The following is a 15,853-nucleotide window of genomic DNA, read 5'->3' as shown; positions in this document are numbered from 1 at the left end:
AAAAATATAATTCATCGATTTTTCATATTCAAAATTAAATGTTGAATTGTTTAGTGTAAGGCATTACATATGAGGTTAGCGCCAAAATTTCCCAGTCTGACCTAGATTCAGCTCCAGTATCACGATAAAACTTTGCCTCCTTTTTTGTAGGCTACAAAAAAAAATTGAAGTCTAGCGTCAAATAGTTTTTTATTGACAGCATTTTAAATAAGACGTGTCCGAAAAAATGTCGCAAATAACGCAAATTGAGTATAGAGCAGTCATAAAGTTTTTGACAAAGGAAGGGTTAGCACCTAAAATTATTAAAGAAAGGCTGGATGGTGTGTATGGCCAAAGTTCTCCTTCGTATTCTGTAGTGAAAGAATGGGCGAAACGTTTTCGAATGGGGCGGGAGTCCCTTGAAGATGATTCAAGGACTGGTCGACCAGTGGAGGTCATAACGGAAGATATTGTTGCGATTGTGGAAGAGGTGGTATTGAGTGATCGACGTTTAAAGCTCAAGGAAATCTCCGAAATTACTAAGCTTTCTGATACAAGTGTTCGTTGAATCCAGCATGATTATTTAGGTATGCATAAGATTAGTGCAAGATGGGTTCCTAAAAACCTTTCGGATATTCAAAAACAACGCCGTGTCGAGTGTGCGCAGTCTTTGTTGGAACTCTGTGGGTCGGAACCGAAGCCTGTGATAGAAACTATTGTGAAGGGAGATGAAACTATGGTTCTCTATTATGACCCTCTATCGAAAAAAGAATCAATGGAGTAGCGTCGTAAGGGTGAAACACCTCCAAGAAAATTCAGTCTGTCAGTCAACAAAAAAGGTGATGGCCATGATCTTTTGGGATTGTGAAGGAATTCTTTTGATAGATTTTAAAGAAACTAATACCTTGCTAATTTTTCAACGAAACTTCCACAAGCTACTGTAATGCTTTTTACAAAACTTCTGGATTCCTCCTGCGTCGGTTTTTGCTTAGTAGAAGTTGCTGACGTTTCGCCAATCATCCTGTTGGCTTCTACAGAGCTTCCAGCCAGTTTCAGTCAAGTTCTGAAAAAGCCAACAGGATGATTGGCGAAACGTCAGCAATTTCGACTAAGCAAAAACCGACGCAGCAGGAATCCAGCAGTTTTGTAAAAAGCGAAACTAATACCACTGTCAATGGTAAGTATTATGCAACATGATTACATAAATTGTGAGACTGCATACGTGTAAAAAATCGAGGAAAACTAACCAGAGGCGTGCGTCTTTTGCACGATAATGCATCTGTCCATACTGCTGGTGTTGCACAAGCTGCCATTTTGGAGTGTGGGTTCCAACAGATAGATCATCCTCTCCATAGTCCAGATATGGCCCCGATATGCGGTTTAACGACGAAGTTGAGTTAAAAGAGGCTGTTTTAGCTCATTTTGCAGACAAACCAAAAGAATATATTTTTTAAAAGGATTGAGTTTTTAATAAAGAGATGTAATAAGTGTATTGAAGTTAAGGGGGATTATATTGAAAAATAATAAAAATTTGTTACTCTACTTTGTTTCTTTCATATTCAGGCCGCCCTCGTAAATAATATCTGGTTTTTGTGGAAGATATTTTTTATACATGTTTATAACCGCGCATACGCGCATGTTTTTGATTATATGTGATTTGAAACTCGTTTCCCTATCGAAAATAATTCCTAAATTTTTAATTATTTCCTCATTTTGTGTAATGTTGATGATTATGAATTTTCTGGTTTGAGATTCTCTTTTGCTTAATTACTTATATGTTTTAGGTCCCCTTTAACATTTTTTTGTGTTTGTTCGATATTTTCAAGACTGAACAATAATTGAAGCTGAGAATAGTCCGCAAGTTGTTTAAGACAAGGACGTGTAATGGATGCATGTAATGTATCAGCTTCCGGCGAAAATAGTAGATGCGATAAAATGAACCCTAGCCGTAAACCTGCAATCATTTTTGTGTATTTCAATTTTTAATTGCTGATCAAACAAAACTAATCAATTGATAATAAATATTATTTTCTATAATTTTTGAAAGCGCTGCCAAACCTTTAAAATTATCTTTAGGGTAGGGAATTTTTGGTAACGGCTTAGTAAAGGATTTTTTCCAGCTCTCTGGGACTTCTGGCAAATATTACGAAGTCTAGTAAAGAGTGAACGAGGTACATCTTCTTTAGTGTTTAAAATTAGAATTATAGTTACCGTTCAGCAATTGTTGGCAAAGTTCGTTCGTGCCTGAATTTGTTACTAGGAAACGGTTTAATAAAATCTGGCTTTCTAGAAATGAGAGAAAATTATTATTCTCTATGTGTTCAAAGCTTTTCGCCGTCGAAAATCCAATATTCGGAATTGCAGAAATAGTTGCAATGCAGGCCATATTTGTCATATATTTCACATTAGGTCACTTAGAAGTACGGCAATAAAGTAAACTATAATAAATGAATTCGAAAAGGAGAATGACAGTCGTTTTACCTAGAAAAAATTCAGAATTCAGAAAGAAATTACATCTTGAGTTGGCTTGCCTTGAGTAAGAAGCAATTTCAGAAAAATATTCTAAAAAATGAGCTACTAGAGATTGTAATTTTCAATAAACCTTTTTATATGGAATTTGTTGACCATCAAGTCCTTCCAAGAGGAAATATATATAAACAGCTAAAATATTGAACACATTGATTTAAAAATCTAAAAAAAAAATAAAAATTAAAAATATAAAATATACAGGGTCGATCATGTAGCATACTCTCAACCTATTTTTTACTTTCTATGAGCAAAACAATAAAATACAGGAATTTAATTTTTAAATAAACAAGATAGGTAGCTGATGCTCAGTAAAATTGGTTATTAAATTGTCACAATTACATTTCTGACACAAAGAAAGTATATGGCGAATCTAAACTATTTTTATTGGAAATGGATACAACGTCCTGAATCTCGCGCGTTTCCTGGCCCTAGAATTTTTCTAATGGTTTTCGAGAAAATAATTTTTTTTCTAAAACTATGCAGTACGTCGTAGTAGTCAATGACGTCATCGCATGTAGACTAAGTCCGAGGAATAGTGTGATGGACGAAAACCGTAAATACAAAAATTGTAACTCTTGATGCGGTCTATAATACTGTTTAAACCAGTTAGTCATATTGTCTACAAATTTTGATTTACGGCTAATAGTTTACTTTGGAAAACAAGAATTTTCGGGGCCATTTATATTTTTTCCATAACTGAAAAACCCTGTACATAATCAAAAAAATGCTGAAAATAAAAGTAATAGTACCGAATCTTCCGCGTCGGCTGGTTACAGAATTTTGCCGATCGGAATAATGGTTTTCCAGAAAGCAATATTTTTCTGGAAACCAAAATAACCCAAAAAAAAATTAAAAAATTCTTCTGCTAAATCTGAAGTCGGGAGCTGCAAATTTAGAGTACCTATTACTTTTAATAATATTGCACGGTATATCGCGAACACCCTGTACAATAGGTAAAAACCTTAAGTGCAAAAGCCTGAGCTGGGTACATGAGCTATATTTTGGTGCAATACAAATTGCCTTCGGAATCGCAGTCTTCTAGTTATGGAAAATTTTCATTAAAAGAGAAACCCCATTTCCAGTTTTTTGCCAATACTGGCCACAGACTATACATTTTTAAAAATTGTCAGGAATAAAAGTTTATAGAATTGGGTCTTGCGCATCTTTTGATACACAATTTTTATAGATCTCGTACACCGTTTTGGAGAAATGATTTTTTTTAGATCCACGCAAACGCGGTTTTTAATTTTTTAAAAATGCTTTCCGATCCCCCAGCCCCACCAATTTCAATAGGTAGTATAGTGTGTGTAGTATCGCGTTTCATAGCGATGTACGAAAAATTTCATGTATATGTCTCATGTGTCAAAATATTCAGACGGTGAACAGTGAGTAAAATAAGACATCATTTTATTAGACGTTGAAAATGCCCAACATTAACTTTCGAATCCTACACATTATTTTTCCCTAAACTCTTATAATATTAAATACGCTCAGAGGAAAAAACCCAGTGCAGTAATATCTGGAGACCTTGCATATGCATTTATTGCATTTGAGCCAAGTAAAATCACAGGTCAGAGCAGAAAATATTGCTCCTGCTTTAATTCCCAGTGTTCTAAATATTTTAAGAATCAAATTGTGTGTACCTTTTCCCCTGCCAGCGGAGTGGAAAAAAGCTAGAGTATTAGCACTAGCAAAAATATCTAAGCCGCTGTCATATAATGACCTACGCCCCGGATTTAGGCAAGGTCATAGCTGCTCCACAGCTCTGGTAACAATTGATATACTATCGGATACAGATAAAAATGAACTAACAATCTAATTATGTCAGATTATAGTAAGGCATTTGAGACTCTCAATCATAGCATTTTGAATTCAATATTGGAATATGTAGGACTGACGCAGAATGCACGCATTTTGATAGCAAATTATCTGGATAATACATCACAGGTCGTGACTTATGCAGGAAAAACTTCTCTTTAATTGAATACTACAACCGGTGTACCGCAAGGTTCTATTCACCGCCCCCTCCTTTTTTCAATCTGTGTGTCGGACTTCCCTTTTATTTTTCAGTCAAACATTATTACCCTGATGACATGCAGCTTTACTTGTCGTTTAGTCCCGATGAAAGCATTCGAGCTCCTGCTGCCCTTAATAATTATGGAAAAAAAATTTAATTGATATATATATATATATATATATATATATATATATATATATATATATATATATATATATATATATATATATATATATCAATCCGCAATCCGGTCAGTTATAAGTTAGATACCTACATAGAGCAACTTTCTACCTTTGCATTTCTGAATCTCGCTCTACTTTTTCTGAATAAAGGCTTTTATTATTATTATTATAGAAATCATAATTAATAATATACCAATTGAGAGCTGAAAAAATTAATCTCAATCACGACTCTGATAGTGAAACAGAATCAGATTTGGACATTTAGGATGAAACTGTAATTATGTATAGATATTCTTTTCTGTGAATTTATTGTATATATTTGATGTCGTTGTTTTTTCTTTGTTTAATTTAATAAGATTATAATTAATATATATATTTTTACCAAAACCTTTGAGAGTCAGTCCCTAATATTCTATCGGACCCGAATTTTATTTCCGTCGGCAGGTCGACAGACTAAACTTTTTTATTTGAAATTACGTCCACCTGTTCCAACTTGTTTTCACTATCACTCTCCTTGATTCTAAAAAGGAAATTAATTTTTATGTACCTAAACTGATTTAACGCTTAAACCGATTAATCTAAAAATTAACACGGAAGCTAACGCAAAAAAAAATTTTTATCGCTTTGCGTACATAAAAGATGTGGAACGTTTTATACACAAACACAATTGAAAAACTGACGTTGATTAATGCGGGTAGCTTCAACTGAGACGTATTCTCATTGTGGCGGTATTTGTAAAATGTTAGCGATTGTTCATGTCACTGATAAACTCTCTGATAAAATGTTCTTTTACAGATGATTTTTAAAAATTTCGTTTTTTTCTTCCTGAGTACTCAAAGGCTTTAGGGTTTTAGGATGTTTAATTTACTGTGCAGGCTGCTTTCAAAATGATAATGAATAAAGGGGCTAGTAATGGTGTATTAATAGAATATTAAGCTAGAAGTTTTACAAACGGCACTTTAGTCACTGGTTTGATTTGGCGGGAGCGTAGCTAATGTTCAATAAACGAATCACTCAAGAAACTTATCAAAGTGGCATGCTTTTTCAATAACCAGTAGTTTTTGGGTGCAGGGTTATTATTTACATTTGCGTATATACCTAATGGAGAAAAATGGTTAATAAAAAAAAACGGTAGCAAGTTTTCCATTTTTAAATTGTACATCCTATATATTTGCTGTTACGAAGAACGGTCATTTTCTCCTGATATATTTTCACGTATGTTGACAATATATTTCGGGATATCGTCTGTTCGTTTGTTGAACTCCGACTGGAATCCTGCAGACGTTTCGCTAAGATCTCACTTGGCATCTTCAATGCTCACACTCCGAAAACAGTTCGACCACTGGGAGGTTATCGGCGATGTGTGCGGTATTTATAGCCTGCGCCTGAGGTGGTAACGGTGCTGCTTCTGCGGCAGGAGAGACGGCTCCGCCCCCCGAATTGTCGCGTTGTTTATTTCGCCCCACCGTAGTTGCGATGTCCCTGTTGACTGCTGCATATCGCTCTGCCGTTTGATTATCATTTTCCACGTATTGGATAAATGCAGAGCGTCCTCTCGTATTTAGGTGTCCGGACTTTTCTATCTGGATGGCCTCTCGTATAATCCTGGTCCTAAAATCAGAAATGTTAGCTATTTGTTTACAAGTGCGGAAATCAATTTTATGGCCTGTCTGGTGTTGGTGCTGTCGGCGTTCCTCGAGCCTGGCTGAAATCCTCCTATTTGTCTGTCCCATGTACGTCAAGCTGGACGATTCGCGACGCCACACTATATACTCCTTGGTTTTCCAAAATATTTTTTTGTTTTGGGTGTCTTAATATTGTTCCAATGGTACGATCAGGTTTGTATGGCTCATGGTTCAGAAAATATTGATATAAAAATGATTCTTTTGACTACTCCATATTTAGTCGACCATATCACTTTCCTTGTTGACAGGTGTCTGCTGACCGGGGTTTTCCAGGACTCATGGAAGCAAGCTGAAGTTATACCCGTTCCAAAGAAAGAGTGTCCAAGTGGCATTAACGATTTTAGACCAATCACATATTTAATTTAAGATTGGCTTATTAAAATTTAACTCATATGCAAAATTTGAATAAATTTTAATAAGCCAATCTTCAGTTATTAAATTAAATATGACGGCAAAATTAAAAAAATTGTGGAATATATAGAAAAAATAACCATAATTAAGTATTATATATGAAACAGTCTCTCATATGCAAAATTTGCAAAAATGTTACCGGCTCTTTCAAAAAGCTGCATTAGAACTTTGCTGTAAAATGTACAGGGCATCCAATATTTACACATCTAAAAATTTACATGGGATTTATTATGTGTCGTTCAGCCATTCATCACCCGGTATACTAGTTTATTTAAGGTTTTTTATACATCTTGCCCAAGTTTCTCTTTGTTTTCGTTTTATAATGTGTTTTTGTTCTTATTATGCATTTCTTTACTATTCTTGCTGATTTTAACAAGTTTTCTTTTAGTAAGAAGCATTAAAATTTACATAAAATAAGGTTTTTGTATTGTTGGCATACCCTTATTTTACCCTGTGCTATTTCTGCATATGGATTCACTCAATTCTTCAATTACAAATTGAAGAATTGAGTGATTTCTATCAAAAATTTGGCTTTTCAAGTGACGATTTCTTAACAATCCAAATAAGATGGAATTTGAACAAACATTTTGCTAAATTGATTTGATTTTAAATAATTTGCGACAGTATTTAAAACTATTGAGAAAATAATAAGAAAATTATTAATACTTTGGCATTAGTATTATAGTTATGCGGTTTAGTAAAAAAATGAAAGGAAGTGGTCCTAAAACCGAGCCTTGGGGCACTCCCGTTGAAATATCGACTAGCTCTGAAATCATAATATTAACAGGTATCATCCGTTTTTTATTACACAGATAGGAACTACAAAACGAATGGGCAATACTACCTGTTCCTGACTATGCAACTTATGCCTTGCAAAGGTCAGAAAAACTAGCATCGAACCAATCTCCCCTCTTCACTTCTCTCCTAACTGCCTTAATTGTAGATTTTCCACACCTAGAACCAGATGGACATCCGGTAACCAAAACTAAAAACTCTGAACGGATAGAACTTGGGTATTTACAAGAAGAAAATATATTTTTTTTAAACTGATCAGCAAGAAAATATTTTTAACGGGAGTTTATCCACGTCATTGCAATCCTTAACATTTAACAAATACCCCCGGAAAACGAACACGTCCTAGTTCCCGTTTAACACATTAATCAACGTCAGTATTTCCGTTGCGTCTAAAACGTCCCACATTTTTTATGTACGAAAGCGGACGAATTTATTTTTTATATCAGCTTTCGCGTTAATTCTCAGCTAATCTGCTTAAGCGTGAAGATTAAGTCAACTTACGTTTTGCGGCGCCTCCGTCGTCAAAGGATCTACGCCTTCTAAATCAAAAATTAACTAAAATAAAACGCCTCTCTCTCATACGCTGATTAATCGTCCACCCCAAACTTTTCACAAAGGGTTAAGTTATATGTGTGACTTTCATAGCGTACCTTTCTAATTGTTGTTGTATTGGCCCTACTGGCATTTAATAACGTTTCGAAATCGGAGGGAAAACTGTGAGGAGGCACGCAAATCCGCTTCGTTATAACGCGGAACCGGGCTCTTGGTTATAAATTGTGCCGTTCCCTCAGATCCGTCAGTTAATTTATGCGAAAATTCCCAAAATTAATCTGAATTTACTTATTTGACGTCTGATTCGTAAATTTATCGCAAGTCATTCAATCAGCTTTGAAATTCTACTATTCAGATCGGCATTTCTTTTTCTTTCTTTTATGTGCTCCGTCTGTATTGCAGGGTGATGATATTACAAGGTAACTTGGTTACTCCTTACTTGATGAGGCTGTAGGTTGAACATCATGAATTTGGTCTTTGGGATATTGATTTTAAGACCTTGTTTTTCTCCCACTGTACCTCCATCGTATACACCAGAATCATCTGCGTATCTGACCGTTGTTTTTGTCCCCAGTCAACCTAGTCTCACTTCCGCTGCACTTCGATACTGGTTGTATCTGTATTCCCCATTATTAACAATAATAATAAACTGCGTTTATTTAAAATCAAAATTTTATAATATTCGTTATAATACAAGGGTACGCTCTTCCATGTAGAACCAAGACAGCACAGCACCACCACCATCAATAAAAGAAATAGAGGCACATCATAAACTCGTACGTTTTTGCTAGATACTGGCGGGAATACTAAACAAAAGATAAATATAACTAAGTATCATCGACGTATTGATGAGATTTACAAAGAAATAGTATCTGAATTAGTATTTCCTATAACTACTGTTTGGTATCTCTGACAAAGAAAATAAAAAAAAAAGAAAGGGCAGTACCTTTTATACCTAAGTATTTCAGTTTAGCTAAGAGAAGGAAATGATCCAAGGAGTCGAACGCTTGGCTATAGTCCAAGAGTATGAGGCAATAGATTAATTTCGAATCAGCAGCTCTCAATAAATCATGAAGCAATTCAGAAATAGTACTGTGAAGAAGTCGAGAACCCGATTAAGTGTCTAGGAGGATTTTGTTATTGCATAGGAACTGACGAAGTTGTTTAGCTTCAATTTTTTCAACAACCTTTGAGAGGGCTGACAACAAATTGATTGGTCTAAAACCGTTAATGCCACTTTCAGATCTGTTAGTTAATTTATGGGAAAAGTCTGCTTCACAAATTAATCGCCGTATAGTAAGCGATTCACTCAGCTTCAGCATTCATAGATCATTGTTCTTACTTTTATGTGCTCTGTTTGAAAAATTTCATCTCCAGATTTTCTGTGATGATACTACCGAGGTATTTGAACTTGGCTTGATGAGGTTGTCGACTGAATATCATGAATTTGGTCTTTTATATATTGATTTTAAGATGTTGTTTTTCTCCCACTGTACCAATTTTGTTCACGAGTGATTGCAATCTCTCAATTATACTCACCAGAATCATTTGCGTATCTGATCTGTTATTGTCTCTTCGTTCACTTTGAGGCCTTTGAGCCAATCTGGGGATCATCAACATCATACGAGCGCGCAAGACGCGTAGGAATGCTTTAAGCATGCGAGACATGAAGCTGGTTAAGCGATACATTACAGTTTCTTGGTTGTTGTTTTTTTTGGTAGAGCAAATTGACGGTGACCATTCAGCTGGGCAATGTGGGAAATAGAAATGGCGTCCAAGACAGGAGGGCGGGCGGCCTGACAGATCTGGGAAGCGGGACTCAAATAAAAGAAGGTTGATTTTCTGTATTTGTTCCTTTTTAATTTATTGATACAATTCGTTAATTTGAGGGTGTCGCTCATTTCGCTTAGACAGTTCCCACGCAAATATTGTAAAACATGGTTTTGTTACAGGCATTGCTACGTGGAGCTATAAGCCAACAGAGTGCTGTCATATTAATTTGCATGGCGATGGACAGATACTTCTGCATGCTGCACCCAGTCAGATATCACAAGCATTCGAGCAAGAAGGTAAGTGTAGGTAACTAAGCTGAATCCCATTTTTGGAACTAACACAACTGGAGATGAAAATTTGCTTTGTTCTTAGATAATTATTGTTATAAATCCTAGCCATTTTTTAACTCCATCCTGCAAGAGAATCAAAAATATCCGTAATATTCGGAATTGGAAATTTGTTTCAAAACGTAATATCTCTTTGTGCTTATTAATGACCTCGTTGAATTCGAATCTAAACCTGATTATTACCACGTAAAATCCGATTGGCGTTAACCTTTTGAAAAAAATCTTAATAAACACTTGTACAGTGAGAAAATTTCTGTCCCAGGTGAACTCGGATACTTCATTAAAATTTAAAATTATTCGAAGTCGCCGCAAAACCAAATTTAATCTGGTAATGAATCCGTGCCGAGTCAAAAACGCAAGCACTTCGCTGCACTCTCCGTACTCATTAAAATTTAACGAGAGAGTTAAAAAGTGGGAAGAGTGTAATCAATCCAAAGGACGCTGTTAAACGCCCCGATCTCAGAGTATTAATTGTCTCTTAGGCACTGAAAATATGTTATCACACTTGAAAGGTAGTTGAAAAGTTTCACCATAACTCCATACATAGGTTAGGTTTCTTGGGATGCAGGTCTGGTTATGGAACTGGCAAAATTAGAATACTACATTTTCTATTTGACGTTTCGGTCCAAAAGTGACCTTCCTCAGAAAAAAAAATTCTAAAAATTACATTTAAGAAAGAGATCAGTCATACAGTATAAATAAATCTGTTAGAATCAAAGTGGGAGGGCATTATATTATTATCAAATTATTAAAATTGTTGGTCGTGTACCTAGAATTTTGTTTTTCTCCTCATTAGTTTATGTTAATTGGAAAAATGATTTTTTTTAACCAATTCACCCTTGTGTGAAACAATCCAAAATAAAATGTATATAAAACGACTCACGCTCATGGAACAGTGGTTCACAAAATAATCAACACAAGGGGGTAGAAACACATCGAATTAAAATAATTAAAGTTGTTTTTTTTTATAACTTTTTTTTACCCTGTCGATTGGGACGACGCACCGCGAAATGTTTCCAAGTTTGCATTCCGTTTCGCACTGAACGACATAAAATGGTGCGATATGCGAAATATTTGGATGTACTCAGTTAGAATATTGTTGGTGTCTGTCTTGGCGTTTATAGCATCTTTGTTTTTTTGGATTTCAATCATTTCTAAGATTTCTCTTTTCTTTGTATTGTTTTTGGATTTTAGAATTTTTACTTTTTCAAAATTAAAGGAATGTTTCCTTACAACGCAATGGCTCTTCAAGGCTGTCTTATTTTTCTTGTCATATTTGTGTCCATTTAATCTGTTTTTAAGATACTGGCTTCTCTGACCAATGTACACACCCTCACAATCATTGCATGGTATTTCGTAAATGACGGGGCTTTTTTTCTCATAAGGAAGCTTATCTTTTAGATAATTAAAGTGATGTCGCATTAAATTAAAACCTTTATGTGCGACAGTAATGTTATTGCTTATGAAAATCTTGTTGAGATTTTCCGACATACCCGGCATATAGGGCAAGGAGAGGTAATTTTTTTTTCTTTGGTTTCACCTTTATTATTTTTAAGTTGATTTTAATTATAAAACAGGTTTATGCGTTTCTTAAATATGTTATTTACTATTTTTTCAGAGCAGTTATTTAATTTTAGTGCCTGCTTCGCTTTGGTTATGGATGTCCTTCTCAAGGCAGCATCAGAAAGCCTAATAGATCGGTCAGCCAGTCCAATAATAATGACTGACTTTTTTTGGGCTATGTGATGTTAAAATCAACACATCCAGATGACCAAGTTTCTTTAGTGTACCAGTTTTAATTGATCCTTGCAAATTGTGTAGGGTCATATCAAGAAAGTTAATTTTTTGTTTTTTTATTCAACCCCGATTGTGAATTGTATTTTTGGATGATACAGTCGTACAACCTCGTTTTGTTTTCTCTTACGTATTGCCATAATGCAATCGTCAACGTATCTGTAAAAAAATGGAATGTCAAAAGTGATACCACTTAGTATTGATTCTTCCAGATTCTCCATCACAATTTGGGCGATAGTCCTAGAAATTGAGGCTCCCATAGCGCAACCATCGATTTGTTGGTAGAATTTTTTATTGTACGCGAAGTATATTGAATTTATGGTTACTACGACTGCCTGTAAAAAGTCATCGAGCGGAATGTCTGATGGTTTTAATTTTGCTCAAAGTATATTAGGTTTCTTGGGATGCAGGTCTTGTTATGGAACTGGCAAAATTAGAATACTATATTTTTCATTTGACGTTTCGGTTCAATGTGACCTTCCTCGAAATAAAATAACCTAAACATTACATTTAACAATATAGGATAAATCTTACAGCCAGTTAGAGTCAAAGTGGGGGAGCATTATATTATGTTCTTTTTTATATTATATACTTTTTCAAAATTAAAAGGATGTTTCATTCAGCGTTGGCTTGCCTGACCAATGTATACACCCTCGCAATCGTTGCATTGGTCACTAAACATTTTAAATGTAACTCCTTCATTAAGAAACTTTTATCGCAAGCAAACTGCACCTTAACAAAAAAAACCCGACAATGTTTAGTGGGAAAATGTATTGAATTCGAATCTTTTATAGTTGTATACAGTGTATTAAGGAATGTACACCCTTATTTTATTTTTTAATATCACATTAAAACAATAGCATAAATAAAAATTAGCTAGTGAATATGACCGTCGAATATTCCTAAAAAGTAAAACCAAAGTTTTGGTTAGTTGGTTAGTGTATTTTTCCTACAAGTGGGAGTGTCATCATATCTGGATTTTCGGAAAATTCTATTAAAAAAATATTGCACAATTCGGATCCTAAAAAGGACCCACTCTCAAAAATTGCCCACTTTTGTCCAAACCTCTTAGTATTCTCTTTAATAAATGTCTAGGTCAAGGGACGTTTCCAAAAAGCTGGAAACGAAGCTAATTATCATCCTATCTGTCTCTTATGTTACATTGCCAAGATTTTTGGGGCTACAATTTATTCACAGTTGTTCTTTCTGGTAAAAAATAACATATATCCAAATCAACACGTGTTCACAAAAAACGTTGAGTTCTTATAAACTTGGTACCGTTCATCCATGACATGAATTTTTCCATGCATAACGATTTTGAGACGTCCACTGTATGCAGCGATTTTTTCAAGGATTTTGTTGTTGTCAATGGTAAAAAATCTCGTTGTGCAATTGTTACTTCTGGTATCCCCCAGGGATCTCATTTGGGTCCTTTACTCTTCAATGTTTTTGTTTTCTATGTTTCGATGTTTTCTGGTTTCTATTCATGCTTCTTTTGCTAATAATTTAAAACTAAAAGAAGATATTCGTTCACATTTAGATGTATTGGAGACAGATCTGCTCATAATTGAAACCAGAGATTATTTTTGAATCTTGATATTCTACTTACAAAGAAAAATGGTTTTATAGATATTAACTTTATGCTTGATAATAAACAGCAGAAAAAAGTTAAGCAAATAAAAGACTTGGGAAGTGTTCTTGGCTTTCAGTTAAACTTTGAGGCTCATATCGAAATTATTGTCAAAAAACGTTCATTTTGAGAACTACCAAAGGATTCACAAGAAGCATCAGTCAGTAATAATCGTGTACAATAGCATAAGGACTGTGCTAGAGTACTCGTCTACAGTTTCAATTCCTATTATATATTATATATTATAGTAAATAGCATGCATACAAAAAAACTTTTTAACAACTCTAGATACAACAGAGACCTACAGTTCTACTCGTACGAAGAAAACTTAAAATTTTACCGTTTAAGGTTACTTAAAACTCGAAGAAACTTTTTTGATGTTGCTCTTCTTTACAATGTTGTAAATAATTTTGCGGATTCTTCTTTCCCGTTTTTTTTTTCTTTCCAATTTCGTCGACGTAAACGCGGTACTTTAAATTCCATCCTAGCCGTATTACAAATGAGCAGCGTCAGCAACGGTGCTAACAGATTTCGACTGCCGAGTAAGAGTTTATGTAAATAGATGGCAAATAAAAGGAAATCGAAACGGCACGGATAATCGTCCGGAAAATCGTTTCATTCGGACCGAAAACCTGATTTGAATAATGCCTACACTTCTGTTAGATCCCTGCATCTTTAAGAATATTTCTGTTATCTGACTTTATTGCTTCACAAAATGTTTCTAACGGCAATGTTTATTTAAAAAACACAAAATGTGAATGTATAAAAATCACTCGAGCACTAACAAAGTCCTTTCGTGTGCCAATTCCTAGAAATCGCAGTAATCTGTTAATTTACGCACACCAGATACTGCATCTTCATCGATAAAATCTTTACAGTTTAACAGGAATGAATTTAGATTCGGATTAAGCGTCTGACTCGAATGGGACGTTCTCAATGTCAAACAACGATTCGAAAATCCTTTTTCTATTTATGAAAACGTTCAACTGTTACAACTTCCTGGTTCAATATTAGAAACAGAAAAAAATGCATGCACTAATAAATGAACTGCTTAATACGACCCCCACTTTGATCAATACCTGTAAACAAAATCAGAAAAGTTGCAATAAAACAACGATGACATGAATTTTATTTATCCGAAAGATAATCTTGTGGCATTACATTTTAAATATGTAGTCCAATCTGGACGTCCAATTTTCGATGACTTTTTCCAACATTTGTGGCCGTATATCGGCAATAATACGGCGAATGTTGGCTTCCAAATGGTCAAGCGTTTGTGGCTTATCCGCAGAGACCAATGACTTTACATAGCCTCACAGAAAGTAGTCTAGTGGTGTTAAATCACAAGATCGTGGAGGCCAATTCACAGGTCCAAAACGTGAAATTAGGCGGTCACCAAACGTGTCTTTCAATAAATCGATTGTGGCACGAGCTGTGTGACATGTTGCGCCGTCTTGTTGAAACCACATCTCCTGGACATCATGGTTATTCAATTCAGGAATGAAAGAGTTAGTAATCATAGCTCTATACCGATCACCATTGACTGTAACGTTCTGGCCATCATCGTTTTTGAAGAAGTACGGACCAATGATTCCACCAGCCCATAAAGCGCACCAAACAGTCAGTTTTTCTGGATGTAACTAACGGTGTTTCGACATACACTTGAAGATTAGCTTCGCTCCAAATGCGGCAGTTTTGTTTGTTAACGTAGCCATTCAACCAGAAGTGCGCTTCATCACTAAACAAAATTCACTTCTGAAAATCGGGAACAATGGCAATCTCGTTTTGGGCCTATTCGACGAATCTACGCCTTACTTGATGATCGTTTGGCTTCAATTCTTGCACGAGTTGTATTTTGTAAGCACGTAAACCAATATCCTTCCGCAAAATCTTCCATAAAATGGATGGACACAAATTCCTGTGCTCGATGGCGGATGTACTCATTCGGGTCTTTCTCAATGCTACGCCCTACAGCAGCTTTTTCTGTATGCGAGTTATCAATAAGAGTAAACGTGGTGCGAAAACGTTCCATGGTTAAACGAATTAACTGCTCTGATACGTATTCCGCACAGAACCATTACTTTCGAAATAAAATTGCACTATTTGCAAGCGTTGTTCAGGCATGAGTCTATTCATGATGAATTGCCAAACCAAACTGA

General features: G+C 35.1%; 1 protein-coding gene across 1 annotated transcript in view; it reads left to right on the top strand.

The window, feature by feature from the left end:
* The window catches only part of LOC132705998 (trace amine-associated receptor 8c), a 92,160-nt gene that overhangs the window by 15,138 nt on the left and 61,169 nt on the right, over positions 1–15,853 (top strand). The window contains exon 4 of the mRNA XM_060677027.1: positions 10,103–10,219. Within this exon, the coding sequence (XP_060533010.1) occupies positions 10,103–10,219 (117 nt within the window). The remainder of the gene's footprint in view (positions 1–10,102; positions 10,220–15,853) is intronic.

The sequence above is a fragment of the Cylas formicarius genome, unplaced genomic scaffold, assembly GCF_029955315.1.
Source record: "Cylas formicarius isolate icCylForm1 unplaced genomic scaffold, icCylForm1.1 PGA_scaffold_8__14_contigs__length_24414737, whole genome shotgun sequence".
Classification (NCBI taxonomy): Eukaryota; Metazoa; Arthropoda; class Insecta; order Coleoptera; family Brentidae; genus Cylas; species Cylas formicarius.
This window is presented reverse-complemented; position numbering and strand designations above follow the sequence as displayed.